The sequence below is a fragment of the Pantherophis guttatus genome, chromosome 18 (genome assembly GCF_059756535.1).
Source record: "Pantherophis guttatus breed Tessera chromosome 18, ASM5975653v1, whole genome shotgun sequence".
NCBI classification, from domain to species: domain Eukaryota; kingdom Metazoa; phylum Chordata; class Lepidosauria; order Squamata; family Colubridae; genus Pantherophis; species Pantherophis guttatus.
Window position 1 is genome coordinate 9,388,347 of NC_142080.1, and position 11,719 is coordinate 9,400,065.

Genomic DNA, 11,719 nt, shown 5'->3' on the forward strand with positions numbered 1-11,719 from the left:
GCTGAGCCTCCTTCTTGGCCAGATCCAATTTGAACTGTTTTGCCAACTCTTTCTCCTGCTGGCTGCTTAGCTCCAGCAACTGCTTTCCTGTTGGGGCCCTAAGGAGCCCGGGTGGGCAGAGGAGGAGGGGCTAGGAGGGGAGGGGCGAGTAGAGGCCCCTTGACATGAGTGACATTGAGTTGGCCACACCCACCCAGTCACATGACCACCTAGCCACGCCCACCCAGCCAGTCATTAGGCAGATCATATTAGTGGGGTCCGCGGGATTTAAAATTATGAAGTTAGTGGTCCCTGAGGTCCAAAAGGTTGGGGACCCCTGATCTAGTCCAATGCCTTACCCAGCCCAAGCAGGAGAATCTAACACCATTTCTGAGGGATGGGCAGTCCAGTCTCTTCTTGAAAGCTGCTTGAAAACTAGCAGGAGCAGAAGCTTAGTAGCATCCATAGAGGAGGGGGAGGGCTTCCTCTCAGTGGTTTGGGGAGGGGGCGACAATCCTGGTTGGGCGGATGCCCGCACTCTCATTGTCCATGTGGCTAAAGGCAGCCTTGTCTTCTGCTTAGGAAACACACAACTGGGCTAAGAGATTAAGAGAGCTGGAAGGGACCTTGGAGGTCATCTAGTCCAGCCCCCACCCCATCCACCGCCCTTGGCTTCTGCTCAGGAAACACACAACTAGAAGGAGCTCTGACGTTGTGTAGTAACTCAACTGACTAGTAACTCAACTGTCTCCCCAACTTTCCCCAACTTCAGCCAAACCTCAACTAGGGGGGAGAATTGGGCCGAGGCGGAGAGAACCTGGGCAGCGGAGACGGTCCAGCCACAGGGGGCGGGGCTTTTGGAGAATGGGCGTGGCCTCCGCCCAGGTGAGCGATGCTGCCACCTGCGGGTCTTGCAGGATCGAAGGCAAATCCGTCGAGGTGACTCTGCTTCCCTGCCTGCCAGCAACTCTCTCTTGCCAGCCTCATGGAGGGCTCCCGGCTGCCTCTCCCGTCCCTCCTCGGCCTCTTTGGCGCCCTCCTGATGCTCTCCCTGGAGCTGCTCCTGGGGATGCCCGAGGATCTTTCCAATGTGCCCGTCACTAATCCGGGGGTGAGGAAAGCCCTGGCCTTCGCCGTAGAGCAATACAACCAGGACAGAGGGGACAGCACCAACTATTTCAAGCAGCTGCGCGTTCTGAAGGCGCAGTCCCAGGTGTGTGCCTGCAGGTGGGGAGGAATTTTTTTGGAGGGGGCGGAGGTGGGCAACCTCGTTGGATCCTTGGAGTAGCCAAAGGTCATTGGCTAACAGACTGAGCTTGTCGATCAGAAAGGTCGGCAGTTCCCCGGTTTGAATCCCTAGTACAGGTCTCCTGGGTGAGCAGGGGGTTGGAGTAGATGACCTCCAAGGTCCCTTCCAACTCTGTTACCGTTACTGAATTGCTCTGGAAACAATTTGAAGAGCGTTTAGACTTGTATACCGCTTTACAGCCCTCTCTAAGGGATTTACAGAGTCAGCCTCTTGCCCCCAACAATCTGGGTCCTCGTTTTATCCGTCCTGGAAGGACGGAAGACTGAGTCACCCTTGAGCCAGTCAGGATCGAACTGCCGGCAGTGGGAAGAGTTAATGCAATGCTGCATCCTAACCACTGTCCCACCAGGGCTCTTAATAGAAGGGTTTTGCGGTGGCTGGAGGGAGCTTGGGGGGTTTTCTAAGGGAAGGATTGTTATTGTGGCCCAAAAGCCCATGACTTCTACTGTTGGTATCTGATATTAAAATATTTCCTCTTGAACTGATGTTCTTGCTGCTCTCAAGGCATAAAGTGCTTTCCGGGTTGCAACCGATGAAGCCGATCATGTTTTCTAATTAATTAAAAGGCCCTGTACTTCTTTTTAAATCCAGGTGGATAAGAGGGACGAATACCATCTTAAGGTGGAGTTGATGAAAACAGAATGTAAAAAGAACGCCAATAAGACAAAGAGATATAAGAAGATCCAGAAATGTAAGCCACTTCAAGGAAATCAGGAGGTGAGATTGGATGCCAAATTCCGATGATCTATTTGTGGTTTAATGGACAAATTAAATCGATTGATTTCCTGCCTTCTCTGACCTCAGCAGCCACCTCTGCAAAGTTAGGTTTTCATTATTTTCGTGGACAACTTCAATTCAAAACATTAGGGGGTGAGACAATAGCGGTGTTTGCTATTTGAGGGGCTGCCCAAAAGAAAACGGGGGTCAGCCTATTCTCCAAAGCACCTGAAGACAGGACGAGAAGCAATGGGTGGAGACACATGAAATAGTAGCACCGCTTTATAATGCCTTGATAAGGCCACCCTTGGAAGATTGCATCCAGTTTTGGTTGCTACGATATTAAAAAAAGATGTGGAGACTCTGGAAAGAGTGCAGAGAAGAGCCAACAAGGAGGATGAGGGGGCTGGAGACAAAAACATATGAAGAACGGTTGCAGGAACTGGGCATGGATGCTCTAGAGAACAGAAGGACCAGGGGAGACATCATAGCAGTGTCCCAATACTTGAGGGGCTCCCACAAAGAGGAGGGGGGTCCACTTATTTTCCAAAGCACCAGAAACCCAGACAAGGAACAATGGATGGAAAGGAATCAAGGAGAGAAGCAACCTGGAATGAAGGAGAAAGTTTTCTAACAATGAGAAAAATGAACCATGGGGCTGCTTTCCTCCAGAAGTTGTGGGCGCTCCATGACTGGTGGTTTTCAAGAAGAGATTGTGAAGCCATTTGTCTGGAATGGTACAGGGTCTCCTGCTCGAGCAAGGGGTTGGACTAGATGACCTCCAAAGTCCCTTTCATCTCTTTTTCTCTCTCTCATTCCCTTCCAGAGGCCAACCTGCTACTTTAAAGTTATACCTGGCTCTCCGCCGAATGAAATGAACTTGGCAATCAGCACCTGTACCTGAGCTGGACCTCCGAAGGACCTCTTCTGCTCCGGCTAAGGATTCTGAGGGTGTCCAGCAGCCGAGCAACATCTGGGGTGCAAGCTGGCTTCACACCAAGCTCTGCTTCTTCTGGCACCAATCAAGAATGAGACGGTTTGCTTCAGCCCAAATTCCCATCTTCTGCGTTTCTGAAATGATTCCTTGACATCCAGGGAGGCCTTTTCCTGCCCTTCTCCTCTTTTTTATCATTTTCATCTTTGAGAAGAATCAATATTTTACTAATTCGGTTCCTTAATCTTAATAAAAGCTATTTTTCTGATGTTTCCAGCTTGGGTGTCTCTCTAACCTCAACTAAGGCGGAGAATTGGGCCAAAAGCGCGCAGAGGTGGCGAGAACCTGGGCAGCGGGGACGGTCCAGCCATGGGGGGGTCGGGGCTTCTGGACAATGGGCGTGGCCTCCACGCAGGTGAGTGCAGCTGTCACCTGCCTCTCCTGCACATTGAAGGCAAATCCGTCGAGGTCGCTCTGCTTCCCCGCCTGCCAGCGACCCTCTCTCTCGCCAGCCCCATGGAGCGCCCCCGGCTGCCTCTCCAGTCCCTCCTCAGCCTCTTCGGCGCCCTCCTGATGCTCTCCCCGGAGCTGCTAATGGGGATAGCCGGGAAAATTACCGACCTGCCCGCCAATGATCCAGGTGTGCAGGAAGCCCTCGCCTTCGCCGTGGAGCAATACAACCAGGACAGAGGGGACAGCCCCAACTATTTCAAGGTGGTGCGCGTTCTGATGGCGCAGTCGCAGGTGTGTGTGTCTGAAGGTGGGGAGGATTTGGGGGGTAGGTAGGTGGGCAGCCTCGTTGGATCCTTGGAGTAGCCAAAGGACTGGGAAATTTTCTGGAAACAATAGCAAGAGGGGTTAGATTTATCTACCGCTTCACAGTGCTTTTACAGCCCTCTCTAAGCGGTTTACAGAGTCAGCCTCTTGCTCCCAACCATCTGGGTCCTCATTTTACCAACCTCGGAAGGACAGAAGGCTGAGTCAACCTTGAGCCGGTCGGGATGGAACTGCGGGCAATGAGCAGACTAAACCTACAATACTGCATTCTAAGCAGAAGGGAGGGAGGGAGTGGGGAAGGGAGGGAGGGAGGGAGGGAGGGAGGAAGAGGGAGGTTGGATGGATGGAAGGAAGAAAGGGGAGGGAGGGGGAAGGAAGGAAGGAGGTAAGGAAGGAAGGTAGGAAAGAAGGAAGGGGGAGGTTGGATGGATGGAAGGAAGAAAGGGGAGGGAGGGGGAAGGAAGGAAGGAGGGAAGGAAGGAAAGAAGGAGGGAAGGAAGGAAGGAAGGGGGAGGTTGGATGGAAGGAAGGAAGGAAGGAAGGGGAGGGAGGTTGGAAGGAAGGAAGAGGGAGGGAGGGGAGAAGGAAGGAAGGAAGAAAGGAAGGGGAGGGAGGGGGGAGGAAGGAAGAGGGAGGTTGGATGGATGGAAGGAAGGAAGGAAGGAAGGGGAGGGAGGTGAGAAGGAAGGAAGGAAGAAAGGAAGAGGGAGGGGGGAAGGAGGGAAGGAAGGAAGGGGAGGGAGGTTGGAAGGAAGGAAGAGGGAGGTTGGATGGATGGATGGATGGATGGATGGAAGGAAGGAAGGAAGGAAGGAAGGAAGGAAGGAAGGAAGGAAGGACACTTACTTCACAGTGCTTTGCAATCCTCTCTAAGCGATTTACATAGTCAGCATATTTGCCCCTAACAATCTGGATCCTCTTTACCAACCTCGGAAGGACGGAAGGCTGAGTCACCCTTGAGACAGTCAGGATCAAACTGCTGACAGCGGGCAGAGTTAGCCTGCAATGCTGCATCCTAACTACAGTGCCTCCAGGGCTCTTAATGGAAGGGTTGGGGGGGCTGGAGGGAGCTTGGGGGGTTTCTAAGGGAAGGATTGTTATTGTGGCCCAAAAGGCCATGATTTCTGCTGTTGGTATCTGAAAGGGAAATATTTCCTCTGGAACTGATGTTCTTGCTGCTCTCAAGGCATAAAGTGCTTTCCGGGTTGCAACCGATGAAGCCGATCAGGTTTTCTAATTAATTAAAAGGTCCTGTACTTATTTTTAAATCCAGGTGGAGACTTGGGTGAATTACAGTCTTTTGACGCAGTTGGTGAAAACAACATGTAAAAAGATAGCCTCTTGGAAACCGACTTATCAGTATATCCAGAAATGTAAGCGACTTCGAGAGAAACAGGAGGTGAGATTAGATGGGAAATTCCGATGATCTATTTGTGGTTTAATTGATAAATTAATTTATCTCCTGCCTTGTTTGAGCTCAGCAGCCAAACAGTCCTGCAAAGTTAGGTTTTAATTATTTGCATGGACAACTTTAATTCAAAACATTAGGGGTGAGACTATAGCGGTGTTTGCTATTTGAGGGGCTGCCCCAAAGAAAACGGGGGTCAGCCTATTCTCCAAAGCTTCTGAAGGCAGGAGGAGAAGCAACGGATGGAGACACATGAAATAGTAGCACCGCTTTATAATGCCTTGATAAGGCCACTCTTGGAATATCACATCCAGTTTTGGTCACCACGATATTAAAAAAGGATGTTGAGACTCTGGAAAGAGTGCAGAGAAGAGCCAAAAAGGATGATAAGGGGACTGGAGACAAAAACATACAATGAACGGTTGCAGGAACTGGGCATGGCTAATCTAGTGAAGAGAAGGACCAGGGGAGACAGGATAGCAATATTCCCATATTTGAGGAGATGCCACAAAGAGGGGAGGGTCGACTTAATTTCCAGAGCTCCAGAAGGCCAGAGAAGAATCAACGGATGGAAACTTTGGAAGGAAAGAAGCAACTTAGAACTAAGGAGAAACTTTCTAACAGTGAGAAAAATGAACCATGGGGCTGCTTTCCTCCAGAAGTTGTGGATGCTCCATCACTGGAAGTTTTTATGAAACGACAAACATTTCTCTGAAATGGTCCAGGGTCCCTTGTTCGAACAAGGGGTTGGACTACATGATCTCCAAGGTCCCTTCCAACTCTGTTTTTCTCTTTCATTCCCTTCCAGAAACCAAACTGCTTCTTTAAAGTTAGACAAGTGCTTTCCAAGATGGAATTGGCAGTCACCTCCTGTAAATGATCTGGATCTCCGAAGGACCTCTTCTGCTCAGGCTAAGGATTCTGAGGGTGTCCAGCAGCCGAGCAACATCTGGTGGGCAAACTGGCTTCACACCAAGCTCAGCTTCTTCTGACACCAATCAAGAATGAGACGGTTTGCTTCAGCCCAAATTCCCATCTTCTGGGTTTCTGAAATGATTCCTTGACATCCAGGGAGGCCTTTTCCTGCCCTTCTCCTCTTTTCTATCATTTTCATCTCTGAGCAGAATCAACATTTTGCTAATTCAGTTTGTTAATCTTAATAAAGCTTTTGTCATGATGTTTCCAGCTTGTGTCCCTTTCTTGTCCAAATCCCGTCCAACCTTCCGGATTTGACATCCACAGAACAAGGACACCATGGCTTGTCCAAGAAAGTCCAGCTGGGGGAAATGGGGGTCTCCCTGGGCTTCTGCTTTGCCCGTCCATGACTGTCCCACCTGGGAGGATTAGAGTTAGTAACCTCTATAGAAGGAGGGAGGGCTTCCTCTCCATCCCTTTGGGAAGGGAGTGACAATCCTGGGGGGAGGGGTTCCCTCATTGTCCAGGTGGCTAAAAGTAGCCTTGTCTTCTGCTTAGGAAACACACAACCAGGCTAAGAGATTAAGAGAGATGGAAGGGACCTTGGAGGTCATCTAGTCCAACCCTCACCCCACCCATAGCCCACCTTGGGGAATTCATGAGAGGAGGGGAGGGCTAGGGAGGGTTAGGGAGGGAAAGGGGGGGAATGGGAAAAATTTGTATTGGTAAAACTTTTTCAATAAAAAGAGAGATGGAAGGGACCTTGGAGGTCATCTAGTCCACCCCCCCTCAAGCAGGAGAATCTAACACCATTTCAAACGGATGGGCAATCCAGTCTCTTCTTGAAAGCAGCTTGAAATCTAGCAGGAGCAGAAGCTTAGTAACTGCCATAGAGGAGGGGGAGGGCTTCCTCTCCGTGGTTTGGGGAGGGGGTGAAAATCTGGGAGTGGGTGGGTTTCCCACATCCTCATTGTCCACGTGGCTAAAGGCAGCCTTGGCTTCTGCTTAGGAAACACACAACCAGGCTAACAGATTAACGGAAGGGACCTTGGAGGTCATCTAGTCCAACCCCCATCCTACACATAGCCCTTGGCTTCTGCTCAGGAAATACACAACTACCAGGAGCGCTGACGTTTTGTAGCAGGCCCGGACTAGTAATTCAACTGTCTCCCACCTTCCCAGACTTCAGCCTAACCTCAACTAGGGGGCAAAATTGGGCCGAAGGGGAACTCAAAGCGCGCGGAGGCGGGGAGCACCTGGGCAGCGGGGATGGTCCAGCCATGGGGCGGGGCTTCTGGAGAAGGGGCGTGGCCTCCGTGCAGGTAAGCATCTCTGCCACCTGCGGCTCCTGCAGATCGAAGGCAAATCCGTCGAGGTTGCTCTGCTTCTCCACCTGCCAAGGATCCTCTCTCTCGCCAGGCCCATGGAGCGCTCCCGGCTGCCTCTCCCGTCCCTCCTCTGCCTCTTCGGCGCCCTCCTGATGCTCTCCCCGGAGCTGCTCCTGGGGATAGACGGGTGTCTTTCCGACGTGCCTGTCACTGATCCGAGGCTGCAGAAAGTCCTCGCTTTTTCCCTGGACCTATACAACCGGTGCAATCATAGCAGCATGACTTATTTCAAAGTGCTGCGAATTCTGGGGGCGCAGTGGCGGGTATGTGTCTGGAGGTGGGGAGGATTTGGGGGGGGAGGTTGGTAGGTGGGCAGCCTTGTTGGATCCTTGGAGTAGCCAAAGGACTCGGAAATTTTCTGGAAACGATAGCAAGAGGGGGTTAGACTTATATATCCCTTCACTGTGCTTTTACAGCCCTCTGTAAGCAGTTGACAGAGTCAGCATATTTTCCCCCCAACAATCTGGGTCCTCGTTTTATCCATCTTGGAAGGATGGAAGGCTGAGTCACTCATGAGCCAGTCAGGATCGAACTGCTGGAGAGTGGGCAGAATTAGCCTGCATTCTAAGAGAAAGGAAGGAGGGAAGGAGGGAAGGAGGGAAGGAGGGAAGGAAGGAAGGAAGGAAGGAAGGAAGGAAGGAAGGAAGGAAGGAAGGAAGGAAGGAAGGAAGGAAGGACGCTTAGATTTATATACTACTTCACAGTGTTTTACAATCCTTTCTAAGTAGTTTACATAGTTAGCATATTTGCCCCTAACAATCTGGGTCCTCGTTTTATCCATCTTGGAAGGATGGAAGGCTGAGTCACTCATGAGCCAGTCAGGATCGAACTGCTGGAGAGTGGGCAGAATTAGCCTGCATTCTAAGAGGAAGGAAGGAGGGAAGGAGGGAAGGAAGGAAGGAAGGAAGGGAGTCTGGACTACTGTAACACTCTCTACATGGGGCTCCCCTTGAAGAGCACCCGGAGGCTCCAGCTGGTCCAGAATGCAGCCGCGCGAGTGATTATGGGGGCGACTCGATGCTCCCATGTAACACTATTCCTGCGCAAGCTGCACTGGCTCCTGGTGGTCTTCCGGGTGCGATTCAAGGTGTTGGTCGCTACCTTTAAAGTGCTCCATGGCATAGGACCTGGGTACTTATGAGACCGCCTTATGCCTCCGATAGCCTCCCATCGACCAGTAGGCTCCCACAGAGAGGGTCTCCTCAGGGTGCCGTCGGTTAGACAGTGTCGACTGGCGACCCCCAGGGGGATCTGTGGGGGCACCTGCCCTCTGGAACGAGCTGCCCCCGGAGATACGTCGGATTCCCGACCTTCGTACCTTTCGTCGCGCCCTTAAAACACTATTATTCCCTCAAGCAGGGCTGGCCTAAAATATTATTTTAATGGGTTATTTTATTTTAGATTATTGGCCAAACTATTTAATAATTTTAAATTGTTTTTAACTTTCATATTGTTGGTTTTTATCTTGGCTGTACACCGCCCTGAGTCCTTCGGGAGAAGGGCAGTATAAAAATTTAATAAATAAAATAATAATAATAAGAAGGAAGGAAGGAAGGAAGGAAGGAAGGAAGGAAGGAAGGAAGGAAGGAAGGAAGGAAGGAAGAACACTTAGACTTATATACTACTTCACACTGCTTTACAGCCCTCACTAAGCGGTTTACATAGTTAGCATATTTGCCCCTAACAATCTGGGTCCTCATTTTATCCATCTTGGAAGGATGTAAGTCTGAGTCACCCTTGAGCCAGTCAGGATCGAACTGCTGCAGTGGGAAGAGTTAGCCTGCAGTGCTGCATCCCAACCACTGTGCCATCAGGGCTCTTAATAGAAGGGTTTGTGTGGGGGCTGGAGGGAGTTTAGGGGGGTTTCTATGGGGTGGATTGTTGTCGTGGCCCAAAAGGCTATGATTTCTGCTGTTTTTATCTGATATTGAAATATTTCCTCTTGAACTGATGTTCTTGCTGCTCTCAAGGCATAAAGTGCTTTCCTGGTTGCAACCGATGAAGCTGATCATGATTTGTAACTAATTAAAAGGCCGTGTACTTATTTTTTAAATCCAGGAGAAAACTAGGGACGAATACCATGTTTCGGTGGAGTTGATGGAAACAACATGTAAAAAATGGCCACATTGGCCATATGATTATGAGGAGGTCCAGAAGTGTGAGCAAGTTCCAGGGAATCAGAAGGTGAGATTGGATGCCAAATTCCTGATTATCTATTTGCGGTTTAATTGATCAAACCTGCCTTCTCTGAGCTCAGCAGCCACCTCTGCAAAGAAGTTTTTAATTATTTTCATGGACGATTTCAATTCAGAACATTAGGGATGAGACGATAGCGGGGTTTGCTATTTGGGGGGCTGCCCCAAAGAAAACAGGGTCAGCCTATTCTCCAAAGCACCTGAAGGCAGGAGGAGAAGCAACAGATGGGGACACATGAAATAGTAGCACCGCTTTATAATGCCTTGATAAGGCCACCCTTGGAAGATTGCATCCAGTTTTGGTTGCTACGGTATTAAAAAAAGATGTGGAGACTCTGGAAAGAGTGCAGAGAAGAGCCAACAAGGAGGATGAGGGGGCTGGAGACAAAAAATATACAAAAATCAGTTGCAGGAATTGAGTATGTCCAGTCTAGTGAAAAGAAGGACCAGGGGAGACAAGATAGCAATATTCCCATATTTGAGGGGCTGCCACAAAGAGGAGGGGGTCAATTTATTTTCCAGGCCAGGCAAGAAGCAACGGATGGAAACTTTGGAAGGAAAGAAGCAACTTAGAACTAAGGAGAAACTTCCTAACAGTGAGAAAAATGAACCATGGGGCTCCTTTCCTCCAGAAGTTGTGGATGCTCCATCACGGGAAGTTTTTAGGAAACGACAAAAGTTTGTCTGAAATGGTCCAGGGTCCCTTGTTTGAACAAGGGGTTGGACTACATGATCTCCAAGGTCCCTTCCAACTCTGTTTTTCTCTCTCATTCCCTTCCAGAACCCAAACTGCTACTTTAAAGTTATACACGCGCTTTCCAAGATGGAATTGGCAGTCAACTCCTGTTCCTGATCTGGACCTCCACAGGAGCTCTTCTGCTCAGGCTAAGGATTCTGAGTGTGTCCAGCAGCCGAGCAACATCTGGTGTGCAAACTGGCTTCACACCAAGCTCTGCTTCTAATGATACCAATCAAGAATGAGACGGTTTGTTTCAGCCCAAATTCACATCTTCTGCGTTTCTGAGATTGTTCCTTGACATCCAGGGAGGCCTTTTCCTGCCCTTCTCCTCTTTTCTATGATTTTCATCTCTGAGAAGAATCAATATTCTGCTATTTGGGTTCATTAATCTTAATAAAGCTACTGTCGTGATGTTTCCGGCTTGTGTCCTTTTCTTGTCCAAATCCCATCCAATCTTCCGGTTTTGACACCCAGAGCACAAGGACACAATGGCTGGTCCGAGAAAATCCAGCTGGGGGAAATGGGGGTCTCCCTGGGCTTCTGCTTTGCCCGTCCATGTGGTCTTTTTTAACCCATGACTGTCCACCTGGGAGGAAGGGAGGCCACCAGAGACCCCTGAAGCATCCTTGGCTGGAACTGCAACAGCTGCCAGATGCTGAGTGGGGAAGGGAGGGAGGGAGGGAGGGCAGGAGGGAAGGAAGGAAGGAAGGAAGGAAGGAAGGAAGGAAGGAAGGAAGGAAGGAAGGAAGGAAGGAAGGAAGGTTGCTTAAAATCTGTCCACGGATCATCACCTTTCTTTTTTTTTTATTAAAAAGTTTTTTTTTATTTTAAATACATTAAAACAGCATTAAAAATCAAACATGTAGAAACAACAAGAAGTAACACGACAAAGAACAAAATATCATTTTCTTTTCAGCTATATACGGATCATCACCTTTCGATTTCTCACGCCCCCAACCTCCATATCCGCCCCTCCCCACCATCTACTCAGAAAGATGCCAAGATGCCCCTTGGCTGTAAACTCTCCATGGGGAGGAGGGGGCTTTCAGGGTGACAATCTTGGGGGTCCCAAACTCCTCTTTATCCACGTGGCCAAAGGTAGCCTTGGCTTCTGCTTAGGAAACACACAACCATGGTAACAGATTAATAGAGCTGGAAGGGACCTTGGAGGTCATCTAGTCCAACCCCCATCCTACACATAGCCCTTGGCTTCTGCTCAGGAAATACACAACTACCAGGAGCGCTGATTTTTAGTCGCAGACGGCGAGTAGTAATTCAACTGTCTCGCCCCCTCCCCGACTTCAGCCTAAGCTCAACCAGGGGGGGAGAATTGGGCCTAAGGGGAACTCAAAGCGCAC

General features: G+C 49.8%; 2 protein-coding genes and 1 pseudogene across 2 annotated transcripts; 2 read left to right on the top strand and 1 right to left on the bottom strand.

Annotated features, from left to right (window-relative positions):
• Window positions 1–11,719, bottom strand: part of LOC132709274 (cystatin pseudogene) — a 63,480-nt pseudogene that overhangs the window by 8,107 nt on the left and 43,654 nt on the right.
• On the top strand, window positions 1,044–6,291 carry LOC132709300 (cystatin-like). Its single transcript, XM_060682634.2, has 5 exons — window positions 1,044–1,192; window positions 1,880–2,005; window positions 2,832–3,683; window positions 4,990–5,115; window positions 5,933–6,291. Exons 3-5 carry the CDS (start codon window positions 3,309–3,311, stop codon window positions 6,002–6,004), a joined length of 573 nt encoding a protein of 190 aa, XP_060538617.2. The 5' UTR covers window positions 1,044–1,192; window positions 1,880–2,005; window positions 2,832–3,308; the 3' UTR covers window positions 6,005–6,291.
• On the top strand, window positions 7,426–10,582 carry LOC132709299 (cystatin-like). Its single transcript, XM_060682630.2, has 3 exons — window positions 7,426–7,690; window positions 9,486–9,611; window positions 10,404–10,582. The coding sequence occupies exons 1-3, from the start codon at window positions 7,463–7,465 to the stop codon at window positions 10,473–10,475; spliced, it is 426 nt and encodes a 141-aa protein (XP_060538613.2). The 5' UTR covers window positions 7,426–7,462; the 3' UTR covers window positions 10,476–10,582.

Coding starts and splice junctions, on each gene's coding strand:
- LOC132709300 (XM_060682634.2), top strand. CDS start 3,309: ATGGGGGGGTCGGGGCTTCTGGACAATGGGCGTGGCCTCCACGCAGGT. Junction 3,684..4,989: donor TTCTGATGGCGCAGTCGCAG/GTGTGTGTGTCT, acceptor TTTTAAATCCAG/GTGGAGACTTGGGTGAATTA. Junction 5,116..5,932: donor GACTTCGAGAGAAACAGGAG/GTGAGATTAGAT, acceptor ATTCCCTTCCAG/AAACCAAACTGCTTCTTTAA.
- LOC132709299 (XM_060682630.2), top strand. CDS start 7,463: ATGGAGCGCTCCCGGCTGCCTCTCCCGTCCCTCCTCTGCCTCTTCGGC. Junction 7,691..9,485: donor TTCTGGGGGCGCAGTGGCGG/GTATGTGTCTGG, acceptor TTTTAAATCCAG/GAGAAAACTAGGGACGAATA. Junction 9,612..10,403: donor AAGTTCCAGGGAATCAGAAG/GTGAGATTGGAT, acceptor ATTCCCTTCCAG/AACCCAAACTGCTACTTTAA.